At 48.7% G+C, this 13906-nt stretch overlaps 1 protein-coding gene across 2 annotated transcripts in view; it reads right to left on the bottom strand.

Annotated features, from left to right (window-relative positions):
- The window catches only part of NECTIN4 (nectin cell adhesion molecule 4), a 137554-nt gene that overhangs the window by 6890 nt on the left and 116758 nt on the right, over positions 1 to 13906 (bottom strand). For both annotated transcript variants that reach the window (XM_048482839.1, XM_048482848.1), the window contains exons 5-8: positions 5224 to 5381; positions 4258 to 4405; positions 3630 to 3705; positions 447 to 623 (exon numbers count right to left, since the gene is read on the bottom strand). In XM_048482839.1, coding sequence (XP_048338796.1) covers positions 447 to 623; positions 3630 to 3705; positions 4258 to 4405; positions 5224 to 5381 — 559 coding nt within the window. The remainder of the gene's footprint in view (positions 1 to 446; positions 624 to 3629; positions 3706 to 4257; positions 4406 to 5223; positions 5382 to 13906) is intronic.

Here is a 13906-nt window from a genome sequence, read left to right as displayed (position 1 = left end):
CATGTAATCCAGCATCCTGCTTCACACAGGGGCCAACTAGAGGCCTTCAGTTGAGGCCAACGAAAAAGTCATAGGGCAGTGGTGGCAAACCTTTGGCACTCCAGATGTTATGGACCACAATTCCCATCAGCCCCTTCCAGCATGGCCAATTGGCCATGCTGGCAGGGGCTGATGGGAATTGCAGTCCGTAACATCTGGAGTGCCAAAGGTTCGCCACCACGGCCATAGGGTCTGAGGCCTTCCACCAATGTTGCCTCTTGGCACTCATTTTCAGAGGTTTGTTGCCTCTGCTTATACAGAGGTTGCGTTACTCAATAGGGCTACTAATCATAGATTGACTCAACTAGATCCACCCACATTCCCTCAGTCCCCTGACACAGCCCTGTCCTCTGTTCAGAGGACCCCTGCCCGACCTAGATCCACCCACAATAGCATCACCCACTCACCATGATTGAGCAGAGGCTCGTTTCCCGCATACTTTCTGCCCGGAAACTGCCGTGCCGACTGTCCCGGCATATGCTGTCCCGGCACAAGCTGTCCCCTCGCAGGCTCTCTCGACAAAAGCTATCCCCACGGAAACTGCCCTGCCGGCTCTCTGACCTGAGGGGAAGATTTTCTTCCAGCTGCACAACAGAAAGGGGTGTTGGCACAAAGAGAGAATTGCAAGAAACTCAAATCAGTTGCTTTTCCTATAGCGTGCGTTATGCCTGTAAGAGAACGTTATTGGTTTCTTCTTCTAGATCGGACCGCATAGCTTGGTCACATCTCTTCCAATGGGCGGTGGCTCTTCAAAATCTCCACATGGGTGTTTCTCAGTCCCTGCTACTGGAAATCTATTCACAGGAGATCCAAGGGATCCTCTGGACTCCCTGTATCACTGTACTATGACCACCAACTGCCCCCCTCTTGTGTTCCTTTTTCCATCCTTTTTCCCTGTCCATTTTTCCCCTTAGACCAATGCGAGTGAGTGAGCACTTCCGGGTTTCTGTTCCCTCTACACATGCGTAGACTCTTATCAGTCTTCCCTTCCAATCTTTTTAGCTCGTACCATTAGTAGAAAATAGGTTCCTCTGCTTCCTCTTCTAGAAGATATATACCCCACTTAACATTTCCTTCTCACTAGACACAGTGCATAACAGACTTCCCTCTGTGATACACCTCTGAAGATGCCAGCCACAGATGCAACGAAACATTAGGAATAAGATCTGCCTCTAGCACTCTCCACAAAAGCTCCTGTTGGTTCCCAGAAGGGATTTGGCAACTCTGCATGTTGGAGGCTAGCAGTGGTGTACCGCCCATGGGGACAGGTGGGGTCAAATGACATTGGGCACAACAGCGAGGGGGGGCAAAATCGCCCCCAACCCCCTCCTCCCCCGCGCTAACCGGCTTGGAAGGGCTGGGTCGGCGTGGGGGAGGTGCCTAAAGACAGAGCTGGCCTACTGTTGCGGCGCCCGTACAAGCGCTTCCTTCCCTGCTCAAGGGCTCCATTTCCCCCTGATACGCCTCTGGAGGCTAGGAACTGAACCCAAGACCTTCTGAGTACAAAACAGTTTTGTCACTAAGCTATGGACCCCCTCTGCAGATATTTATTCAGCCCTTCTTTCAAAAGCTCCAGGGCTGTCAAACTGGAAGCCAGAGAATGTGACTTGTTGATGTTTTTCCACTTTCTGCCTCCAGGGGGTGCTGAAGGACTGCCACAGCTCATGTGAAGAGAGTAGCCTAGAGAAACAAACCCAATTGAGGAGATCTGATCTTACAATACAGCATTGGTTCCGGGTCGCTAATAATATGTTGGTCTGGCTTGAATTGTGAGCTGTATGTAGAGTATCTTGGGCTTTTCTTTGGGATTGTCTTGTAGCAAGCAGTGCCTGGGTATCAGTCTAACCTTTCCAATCATTGTCGAAGGCTTTCACGGCCGGAATCACTGGGGTGCTGTGTGGTTTCCGGGCTGTATGGCCGTGTTCTAGCAGCATTCTCTCCTGACGTTTCACCTGCATCTGTGGCTGGCATCTTCACAGGATCTGATGGTAGGAAAGCAAAGCAAGTGGAGTATATATACCTGTATATATACCTATCGACCTTTACTCACAGGTATATATACTCCACTTGCTTTGCTTTCCTACTATCAGATCCTCTGAAGATGCCAGCCACAGATGCAGACGAATCGTCAAGAGAGAATGCTGCTAGAGCATGGCCATACAGCCCGGAAACCACACAGCACCCCACTTTCCAGTCATTGTTCTTACCATATCAGCAGGATAGAGTAGTTGCAAAAATGTTTGCTGTAGGTTCTTTAAGTGAGCAACTCTGACTAATTGGTGTAGATGCGACCATAGTGAAGGGCTCGGCAATAGACTGTTGATATGGTTGGGGTGGTAGCTGGAGGCATGCAGATATGTTTGCCAATCTGTCGATTTCCAATATAATGTGGCACCTGTGTGTCCCCCCGTCTACCTGTACTCTGGTGTCCCAGAAGTTTATTGTTTGTTCAGAGTAATTCATAGTTAGATTGACGGTGGGGTGAAAGCCTGGTGAAATCTTTATAGGGCTTCTTTGCCATTTGTCGAGACAAAAAAACTGTCATCAATGAATCATGAGAGGTGCCAATGGAGAGGAGTTCAGAAACTGCTATTCTAAACCCATCATGAAAACGTTGGCATATTGTTGGAGCCATGTGGGTGCCACCAGTGGTGGGATCCAAAAATTTTAGTAACAGGTTCCCATGGTGGTGGGATTCAAACAGTGGGGCTGGGTGTGGCATGACGGGTGTGTGGCCGGGCATTCCGGGGCGGGGCATTGCTGGGCGGGGCTGTGGCAAGGATGCAGCCACTGCGCCGGTCCTTGGGCGGGAAACGAATGCACGCAGGCGCAGGCTGCCACGCACGCTGGTGCACCTGCTGCTAGACTGCTTCAAGTTCTGCGCGCTACTGCTGAGAGGAGGGGCGTAACTAAGGCAAAAATCACGTGGCAAAATCACCAATTAGTAACCCCCTCTTGGCACACACAAATAATTAGTAACCTACTCTCGGGAACCTGTGAGAACCTGCTGGATCCCACCTCTGGGGACCACTGATTTGAAGGTATAAGTCCTTACCAAGCCTGAAGTAGTTGTAGGTGAGAACAAACTTGCAGAGTTTAGTGGCAAGATCTGCTGTGGTACAGCCCAGAATGATGTTTCTACAGCATCCCATCTCAACCAGAACGGCAGATCTTACGTACTGGGGCCACCACCTGAAAGCCCTGGTTGTAGCTTGCCCAAAGTTATTTTTTGGCTACCACTGAGAACAGAACTCTGGATTGGACAGCATGATTCAGACAGGCAGTCCTGACGTTCTTAATCTGCTAGGCAGAAGCAACTCCTCTCTCTTGCCTTCATCCCACCAATGTAAAGTTCTCCCCTTCCTTCCTGTGCCCTTCAGTCTGAACACTGTCAACCTGGAGATCTCCCCAAGTTGCAACCAATTGACAGACTACAGACCCTGGCTAAAATGGCAGCTTCAGAGAGGGCAGACTGCATGGAATTATTCCCTGTTGAAGTCATCCCAAACTCTGCCTTCCCCAGGCACCCCCCTCCCCTAAATATTCAGGTATTTCCCTACCCAGAGTTGGCAACCCTGCTCAGTCCTCACCTGATTTCGTGTATCGCTGTGGCTTGAATGGAGGCGCCGAATCGAATTTTCCCGCGTTAAAGTCAGCTCCTCTTCGCTGCCAAGGACAAGGAGAAATAAAACTATAAGACTTTGCTCCCAAGCTTAGTGGGAATACCTTGAGTGGCACCAAACCATTTATACTAGATGCTGCCTAGCAGTGGTATCCCGATCTTAGTGCTTGACCTGAAATTCAAGATTCATTCTCCTTCTCGCCGTCTCCAGAGGGAAAAGAAAATCTCAGGGACACAAGCTGTTCTCTAATTGGCTAGAGAGCTTTTGTATAAACACATGTGTGGAGAGTCTACCAGGATACACTGCAGAGAACCAGATACTTTCCTGCCCTGCCTGTGTCATTCTCTGTCCCCTAGTAGGATCCTCTACTTTCTTCAACAGGCTCCACCCCATGACCCAGGAGGCACCAGCCCTTTGATAGACTCATTCACCAACCTGCTAGGTTCCATTCTCCTCAGCCAATAGGTACCACTATTTATGACCCACTCCCTCCCACTACAGCAAGATGACATACCAATAAATATGTGAGAGATTTTAGTTTTGTGTGGGACAGGCACAGACTCCTTCCTTCCCATGCCCGCCCCCCTCTGCTTACTATTTCTCGGTGATCCGCTTGGTTTTCCGTCGATGGTAGCAGGTCATGAGGATGACCACCAGAACCAGTAATCCAAGGAGCAGAACGGCTATGGCGCCCGCTCCTATCATGGAGATGGAGATGACATTCACTTGTTTGGCCTTGTTCTCTGTTGGAAAGACAGAAAAAGGAGTTGGTACCAGCCCCACTCAATTTTGTGGTGTTTCCTGCCGGCACCAGCAAGGATATGAAGCTGGCCCAGGGGGCAGGACCTGCCACAAGATCAGCAGCCACTTCGCCCCCCCCCCCCCGTGCTTCCCTTCACCCTGGGAGGGGAAGGGGGGCAAACAGGGGAACCTCGCTCGGTGACCTTGGGCCAGCCACCCTCTCTCAGTATAAACAACCTCACAAGGTTGTTGTGAGGATAAAAATGGATTAGGAGAATAATGTAAGCCACCTAGGGCCCCACTTAGGAAGAAAAGCAGGGTATGAATGAATTTAATAAATATCCGGGGGGAGGGGGGGAGAAAGCAGTTTGAGTTTGTGTGCATGCATGTTCTGTACTTCAGAGAAAGTCCGTTCAGCATCGTGTATCTCTAGGATATGAGAGGCCCAGGTTTGAATCCCCACCTGGCCACTGAAGCTTGCTGGGTGAACCTGGGTGAGTTATTATTTCAGCCTAACCCAGGGGTAGGGAACCTGCGGCTCTCCAGATGTTCAGGAACTACAATTCCCATCAGCCCCTTTCAGCATGGCCAATTGGCCATGCTGAAAGGGGCTGATGGGAATTGTAGTTCCTGAACATCTGGAGAGCCGCAGGTTCCCTACCCCTGGCCTAACCCACCTCACAGGGTTGCTGTAATGAGGATAGAATGGAGGAGGAAAGAGTGAGGATAAAGGCCACTTTGCATTCCCCACACACACACTGAGGAGAAAAGCAGGCCATAAATATCTAAAGACGTAAATAAACCCTCCCCCAAACAATACCTCTTATGTTGATGGTCGCCTCGGCCTCGGCCTCCTTGGTGGCAAAGCTGTTGGCTACTCGGCATATATAGACGCCTGCATCTTCTAAGCTGAGCGGTCTCTGGAACAGCAGGGTGTCCCCTTTTGTTTTCACTCCACTTGGGAGAGCACCGTTTTGCCTGGAAGGAGGGCAGATTGGGTCAAAAAGAAAACCAGAGCATGAATAACTTGCTGGTAATAGTGCCTGTTACCAGGCCATGGAAATGGGCTGCTCTAACAGTGCAGTTTTGGAACAGTAGCCAGGAGACCTCTGATCTCCCCAAACCTCCTTCATTTATGCAATCCCGAGTTCAGTGGTGGGATCCAAAAATTTTAGTAACAGGTTCCCATGGTGGTGGGATTCAAACTGTGGCGTAGCACCAATGGGGCTGGGCGGGGCATGACGGGGGCGTGGCCGGGCATGACGGGGGAGGGGCATTCCTGGGCGGGGCTGTGGCAAGGACTCAGCCGCTCATCCTTAGGCGGGAAGCAGATGCATGGCGCCAGGCTGCCTGCACGCCTTGGTGCACCTCCTGCTAGACTGCTTCAAGTTCTGCACGCTACTGCCGATAGGAGGGGCGTAACTAAGGCAAAAATCACGTGGCAAAATCACCAATTAGTAACCCCCTCTCGGCACACACAAATAATTAGTAACCTACTCTTGGGAACCTGTGAGAACCTGCTAGATCCCACCTCTGCCCGAGTTCCTTGATCTCTGCAGATTCAGCACACATGCGAACGGTCCTTATTTTGCAGGGATTGTCCCATTTTCTGAGGTCTGTTTCTGATGTATCACCATCCCTGTGTTTCACTTTTGAAACACATCCTGGGATACTGCTAATACCTTTTCCATAACAAGCTGCAAAGAGAATCACATTGAAGCTTTCCACAACATGTAATACAGCAATGCAGTCTTCATAAAAATCCAACAGTGCCTGTCTCCACAGGCAAGATCATTCTGCTATGTTTACTTGAAAGTAAGTCCTGTTCAGAAAAGGTTCTACTACTCAATGTGATTTCTTCCCTTTTAATAGCCTAATTAGTAATTTCCTGTTCTCTGTATGGCTGGCTGTGGAATTCATGCATCAAATTGGGATTATTATTTAAAGGTAAAAGCTAAATACAACTATTCTATTACCAGTAAAGCCAATTGGTCGCTATTTCAATTTTATAATACAACAATTGCCCAGTTGCAAAATTACAATAATAAAAAGTCAACTAAAAAAACAGGCATGAGCAATAGCTTTGGCTGCAAAGTGGAAAGCAGTACATCTCATCTCCCTCCGTTCCCAAAACAAGATGCTATAATTGTTATTATTGATTCAGGAATACCACACCCAACCACCACAGAAAGGAACAGTGGCCCGGAAAAATATGAATAGTTTGTTCACACCAAATAGCCAGGTGCTGCAGTTGCATTTTAAGTGCCACAAATGAAGACCGGGGGGACGGGGAGCGGGGCAGAAATGCAGCATGGAAAACAGGTCACCACTTACTCTCACTTTCAGTCCCTGCTCAGAGATTTGCAGTATAATCCTAGGGAGAGTTATAACCTTCTAAGTTAGAATCATAGAATCATGGAGTTGGAAGGGACCCAAAGGGCCAGCAAGTCCAACCCCCTGCAATGCAGGAACACATAATCAAAGCACTCCTGGCAGGTGGCCAACTAGCCTCTCTTTAAAAAACCCCAAAGAAGGAGACTCTACCACACTCCGAGGTATTCCATTCTACTGTCAAACAGCCCTCACTGTCAGGAAGTTTTTCCTGATGTTCTGGTGGAATCTCTTTTCCTTCACCTTGAACCCATCACTCCTGGTCCTAGTCTCTGGAGCAACAGAAAACAAGCTTGCTCCCCCACCAACATGACATCCCTTCAAACATGTAAACATTGTAGCTGTATGTCATCCCTTCCGGACCTAATTTTCTTCTCCCAGACTAAACATCCCCTGCAGCTCCTTAGAATTCTCTCTCCTCGTAAGGGAATGGATTCCAGACCTTTACTTCATTTTGCTGAAAGTTGCCCTCCCTTCCTGGACCCTGTCTCCAGCCTTTGTCAGCCTCAAAGTTAATCGATGCTAAGATTGCACAGTTAGCTTCCCATCACCCTGGGGCCAGACTATCAGCTCACACTATTTTCAAAAGCCATCCGTGAAAGCAAAAACCGGGATGAAATACAGACAGTGATGTATCAGGAACAGAGAAGAAGAAGAGGAAGAAGAAGGGAGAAGGAGAAGAAGAAGAAGAAGAAGAAGAAGAAGAAGAAGAAGAAGAAGAAGAAGAAGAAGGAAGAAGGAAGGAGAAGAAGGAGGAGGAGGAGAGGAGGAGGAGGAGGTTTGGATTTATATCCCCCCTTTCTCTCCTTCAGGAGACTCAAAGGGGCTTACAATCTCCTTGCCCTTCCCCCCCTCACAACAAACACCCTGTGACCAGTAGGGTGGGGCTGAGAGGAGCTCAAAGGAAGCTGTGACTAGCCCAAGGTCACCCAGCTGGTGTGTGTGGGAGTGCACAGGCTAATCTGAATTCCCCAGATAAGCCTCCACAGCTCAGGCGGCATTCTGCAGAGAAGAAGAAGAGTGAAGAGTTTGGATTTATATCCGCCCTTTCTCTCCTGCAGGAGACTCAAAGGGGCTTACAATCTCCTTGCCCTTCCCCCCTCACAACAAACACCCTGTGAGGTAGGTGGGGCTGAGAGAGCTCTGAGAAGCTCTGACTAGTTGTGACACACCAGCTGGTGTGTGTGGGAGTGCACAGGCTAATGTGAATTCCCCAGATAAGCCTCCACAGCTCAGGCGGCAGAGCTAGGAATCAAACCCGGTTCCTCCAGATTAGATACACGAGCTCTTAACCTCCTATGCCACTGCTGCTTTTGTGGGCTATGTGTTAGAGCACTTAGCCAGAAACATTATTGTCCTACCCTGGTGGACAGTTAGCTAGGGACAATAAAATCTGCCGGGTTTCAGGGTGCTACAAGGCTCCCTCTGCTTCGTGGGTAACTGTGAGTAGAGGTACCCCACCAGAGGAATCTGGCATCCTGAAATAGGAGTTGCCAGTGGCGGAGATAGGAACGTGAAGCATATACTCTGGCACAGAAGGGGAAGGCGATGCTCAGAAATAGTAGCTTTGCAAAAAAGAAGACTCCTGGACCAAATGCAGACGAGTCTCTTTCTCCAAAAGCGTGCGTTCTTCTGCCCTTTCGGCTGCCTCCCCGCCCCAGCGTGTCCAGGCTCGTAAGGGGAGGTGTGGGGAAAGAAAAAAAAAAAAAAAGTGGGGGGGGGGGGGGGGGGACAGGAGGGCGGGGTCAGCCATGACATCATGAACAATAGGTGCTGAAATCAAAGGGATTCCTTCCTTTTTCCCACGGTGTCTTGCATGGTTTGAACCAGTGCCAGAGCATGTTCAGACACCACCCCAAATTCTACACAACAGCAGCCAGCATCTGAGCCGGTTAGCAAGGTTCAGCAAGGAAAACGGCACCCTCTTCTTCTCCCCCCCCCGCCCCAGACACTCACGCAACGAACATATATAGATGCACAATGAGATGGCGAAATACATCCAAATATTCCTATTGAAAACCTGCTATTGGGCTTAATGGCATCATGCATTGATATATAAATATATACCTCTATATGCATCAGAAAATATGAAATAATTTAAAAAATTGTTTACGTTTACAATTATTTCCCCCTCCAAGTGCTTTAGATTTGGTTTAGGTGGAAGTTTTCTCAGGGCTGTGTGGCCAGTGAGATGGGTGGATCTTTGTTCCAATCACGTTTCCACCTGCATCTGTGGCTTAAAGTCTTCAGAGGTGTATCACAGAAGAGGAAGTCTGTAAGGTCCTAACAGACTTCCCTCTGTGATACACCTCTGAAGATGCCGTTATAACCACAGCATGCAGGCTAAAATGTTGGAAACAAGTATCCACTCAGACCATGGGCCACTCTAAGTCCGAAAACCCACCAGAACCAGCGCTGAATCCGACCCGTGGAAAGCTCTCTTTTGGACAATACATTGGCTTTTTTTAGGGATTTGTCTTCAGTATAATCTTTATAACAGTCCTGCAAGGTAGGCAAGGGTTATTGTGCAGAGACAGTATGGAGCGGTAGTTTGACTTATATTGTATAGACTCAGGCCCCTTCCACACATGCAGAATAATGCACTTTCAATCCATTTTCAATGCACTTTGCAGCTGGATTATACTGTGCGAAGTAGCAAAATCCACTTGCAAACCATTGTGGAAGTGGATTGAAACTGCATTATTCTGCATGTGCGGAAGGGGCCTCAGCTTCAAATGCCTCCTTGGGCCAGGAAACTCATTGGATGACCTTGGGGTGGGTTGAAAATGTAGTCAATCAGAATGTTCCAGTTTGCTGAAGATGCCAGGAAACACATCTAGGCTGGCCTGGGCTGCTGGGCTCGATTATTAGCATTAAACCTAAGACCTAATTTTGGGAAAGCCATGTAGGTAACCCTGTTAAGTGCTGTTAAATCCCACTGATTTTCATGCAAAGAATTAAAGCACGATCCTTTACCAGGGAGTAAACTCGGTTGCTGGCAATGGAGCTTGCTTCTGAGTAAACCCTCCTAGGGTCGTGATTCACCCGTCGGAAGAGTTACACAGTTGCTTCAAAGCAAAGCCACCGACTACCACCAAGCTTACTTCTGAGTAACACGCGCCTCGGAGCCAACCGGTTTTTCTAAACTAAAACCTCAGTATTCAGGTTAAATTGCTGAGTTGGCACTTTGCAATAAATACGTGGGTTTTGGGTGGTAGGTGGGCACTCGGCCTCGAAAAGGTTCGCCATCACTGCCCAGTAGTGTTCTAATAAAAGAAAATTCAGTATAAAAAGAGTGAAAAAGGAAGCTGGGGTACGTGAATGGTTATATCTATTAAAGCCCCCTGTTCCAAGGAGATCTTATGTGGCACAAGCAGGCCCCCTCCCATTTTATCCAGCTCCGCTTTTTCTTCTATCAGGATGACCTGGCCACAGTTATCCATGCTCTGGTAACCACCCTATTGGATTATGATAACTCGCTATATGTGGGGCTGCCTTTGAGGACAATGCGGAAGCTTGAGCTGGTACAGAATACGGCAGATTGTCTGATGACCCGTGGCTTCATCGGGATCACGTCACTGCTACTCTGGGGAGTTTGCACTGGCTTCCAATGTGCTACCAGGCTCGATGCAAAGTCCTGATGCAAACCTATAAAGCCCTACATGGCTTTGGTCCCGGTTATAAGAGAGAATGCATTCAGCAGTATATTCCTGCCCGGACCCTGAGATCAGGAGAGGAAACCCACCTGACTATCCCACCCCCTTCGAAGGTGAGGGGGGTGGAGGTGGCCCAGAGGTGGCACTTCTCTGCAGTGGCCCCTACACTGTGGAATGCCCTCCCTCCGAGGTTCACCAGGCGCCTACTCTTTTGGAGTTTCGGTGCCTGGCAAAGACAGTCCTCTTCACCTGGGTATTTGGCTAACTCCCCCATTGGGAAGGGGGGTCCCCCAAGTTGTCATTTAACAACTGGTTGTTAACAAGCATCATTTTATTGTCGAAGGCTTTCACGGCTGGAATCACTGGGGCGTTGTGTGGTTTCCGGGCTGTATGGCCGTGTTCTAGCAGCATTCTCTCCCTAACGCTTTCGCCTGCATCTGTGGCTGGCATCTTCAGAGGATCTGATAGTTGGAAAGCAATCCCCCACCCTGGACGCTCCAACAGGTATATATACTCCACTTGCTTTCCTGCTATCAGATCCTCTGAAGGTGCCAGCCACAGATGCAGGCTAACCAGACATTCAGGAAGAGAATGCTGCTAGAATGCAGCCGTCATTCTTCGAAAACCACAAGGAGCACCCAACATCATTGACAACCGGTTCCCATGCAGAAATTAGTGCGAACCGGCTGAATCCCACCACTGCACCCCACCCTTATTTTTGAGGGCAGCTGTTTGAGATTTTAGATTGTTTTAGGGTTTTCAGGATGAGGTTTTATTGTGATTTGACCATTCTTGAATGAGATTTGACCATTCTTGAATGAGATTTTCTACGGTCTTTATTGTAACCTGCCCTGAGTCCATAGTAAAGGGCGGGGAATAAATGTAAATAAATAAAATAACAAATAATTTTAATCCTGTGAGGTACGTTCGGCTGAGAGGAAGCAACTTGTCTGAGGCCACCCAGCGAGTTTCACAGCCAGTGGGTATCTGAACCAGGTCTCTGTAGGTCCGGCACTCTAACTGCCACATCACACTGGCTCTCAGTTTCCACAGAATGATATTGAGAAGCTGGAACAGGTCCAGAGGAGGGCAACCAAAATGGTAAAAGGTCTGGAATCCATGCCCTATGAGGGGAGACTTGGGGAGCTGGGAATGTTTAGTTTGGTGAAGAAAAGGTTAAGAGGTGACATGATAGCCATATTTAGATATTTGAAGGTATGTCATGTTGGTGGGGGAGCAAGCTTGTTTTCTGCTGCTCCAGAAACTAGGACCAGGAGTAATGGGTTCAAAGTGAAGGAAAAGAGATTCCACCTAAATATCAGGAAAAACTTCCTGACAGTAAGGGCTGTTTGACAGTGGAATGCCCTACCTCGGCGTGTGGCGGAGTCTCCTTCTTTGGAGGTTTTTAAAGAGAGGCCGGATGGCCATCTATCAGGAGTGCTTAAATTATGTGTTCCTGCATTGCAGGGGGTTGGACTTGATGGCCCTTGGGGTCTCTTCCGACTTTCTGATTCTTTGATTCTATGAAAGTGTGTGTACCATACTGCCACTGAGCCACAGTCCCTCTGCTAATTTCAGGCCTCTACCCCAGCTTAAAAATTCAGCCTGCCTCGGTGGGGCCAATCTGTAACCTGTCACCAACCTGTTGCTAGTTTTGCTAGGTCTGCACTTTGAGTGAGAGCAGGCAGCGGGTTGGAGAGAATCCAGGATAAACAATGGCACTGATTTACGCGCTGTTCTACGGCAAAGCTCTGTCATCCAGCTGGGTGTATCGCTCCCCCCTTCCCTCATGCCCTCAGAGCAGATTCACACAAATGACTTCGGCTCACGTTTGATGTTGAGAAGTCAACCGAAGTTGACTTCGTTATGTGGTTACTGCGCTGTGGGCTTGCTATCAAGGTTCACGGCGACTTATAAGCTGCTCATCGAGTACTGGATCATCTTCAAAGTTCTGGTGTTAACCAATAAGGCCATAAGCAGCCTTGGACCCACATCCTTGAAGGGCCGCAATTCCCAATATCGCCCTCAGAGACCGCTCTGCTCAGCGGAGGGGATCCTCCTGGTGGTCCCAGGCCCGAGGGATATCCAGCTGGCTGTAACAGGCCTGGTGGAACATACTGCCAAGTAACACCAGGGACCTGACCCAATTCCTCAGGGCCTGTAAAATGGAGCTGTTCCGCCCGACCTTTCCAACAAGCCAGCCGGATGTTTCCCAATTACGACAGCTCCTTGAGTCTCCCGAGTCCCATGGGAGAAACAATATGTCTTGCCATTTGGGGATTTTAGCTTAAGGTGACCAGATTTTCACCTTTTTAAAGCAGGACGCGCGCGCACGCAGCCGCAGGAGCGCACTGCCTTCTGGGGCATTCCCCGGTTTCCCGCCCTGTCACAGGGCGGGAAACAGGAGCGCCCCAGAAGGCAGTGCGGCAGCCTTCCAAAAATCAGGACACTTAAAAAACCCCGCAGGACGCGGGACAAATTGGTTAAAAGCGGGACTGTCCACCAAAAGCGGGACGTCTGGTCACACTATTTTAGCGAGATCATTTTTAATGGTTTTATGATTTGCTTTTATTGATTGTTATTTATAGGTTTTATATGAATTTCATGTATGATTTTAGGCTTTTTGCCATTGTAAGCTGCCCTGAGCCCTTTCGGGCGTAGGGTGGGTTATTAACATAAAAATGAAATAAAAAATAAACTTTTCATAGGGAAATAGAGACCCTTCATACAGGTGACAGAACTACAAATCCCAGGGCTCTTTGAGAATGAGAGAAAAACAATGACAGAAAAACCACTTATGGGCCTTGCAACTGGACACGGCAGAAGTCTTTATTCCAAGGTAGACTGTGTTCACCTAGGGTTGCCAACCTTCAGGTAAGACCTGGTGGACTCCTGGAATTATAACTGATCTTCAGACTATAAATCAGTTGCTCTAGAGAAAATGTCTGCTTTGGAAGTGGACTGTATGACGTTCTACCCCCATTAAATTCCTCCCTTCCCTGAACCTCACCCTCCCCAGATTCTACTCCCCAATCTCCAAGAGTTTCCCAAACTGGAGTTGGATACCCTGGGACCACCTGGGTCACAACTATCAGTGGTTTGTCAAGGTCTCTGAGACTGGTCTTTCCTCCTTTAGCTGACATCTTTTCACTGGAGATGGGAGAGGTTGCGCCCAGGACTGCTCTGGATGCAAAAAAACCCTCTCCTCTCTCTTTGGGCTTTCTCGCACAATTCATTTAAAACGTTTTGAGGCAGGAAATAAAATGTTTCCTCCCACATTGTCGTCCCCCCCGGACACAATGTTTTATTTCCAGCCTCAAAATGTTTCAAATGAATCCCCTTTTAAAGTGCTTCTCTGGCTAAAACATCTTGAAAACGTCTTCGTTTGCTGTTCAATCTAGTGACTACACTTTCCGCACTTCTCTGCTTCCCTGAACTTTCTCCTCGGCTCCATGT

Source organism: Sphaerodactylus townsendi, linkage group LG01 (assembly GCF_021028975.2).
Source record: "Sphaerodactylus townsendi isolate TG3544 linkage group LG01, MPM_Stown_v2.3, whole genome shotgun sequence".
Taxonomy (NCBI): Eukaryota; Metazoa; Chordata; class Lepidosauria; order Squamata; family Sphaerodactylidae; genus Sphaerodactylus; species Sphaerodactylus townsendi.
This window is presented reverse-complemented; position numbering and strand designations above follow the sequence as displayed.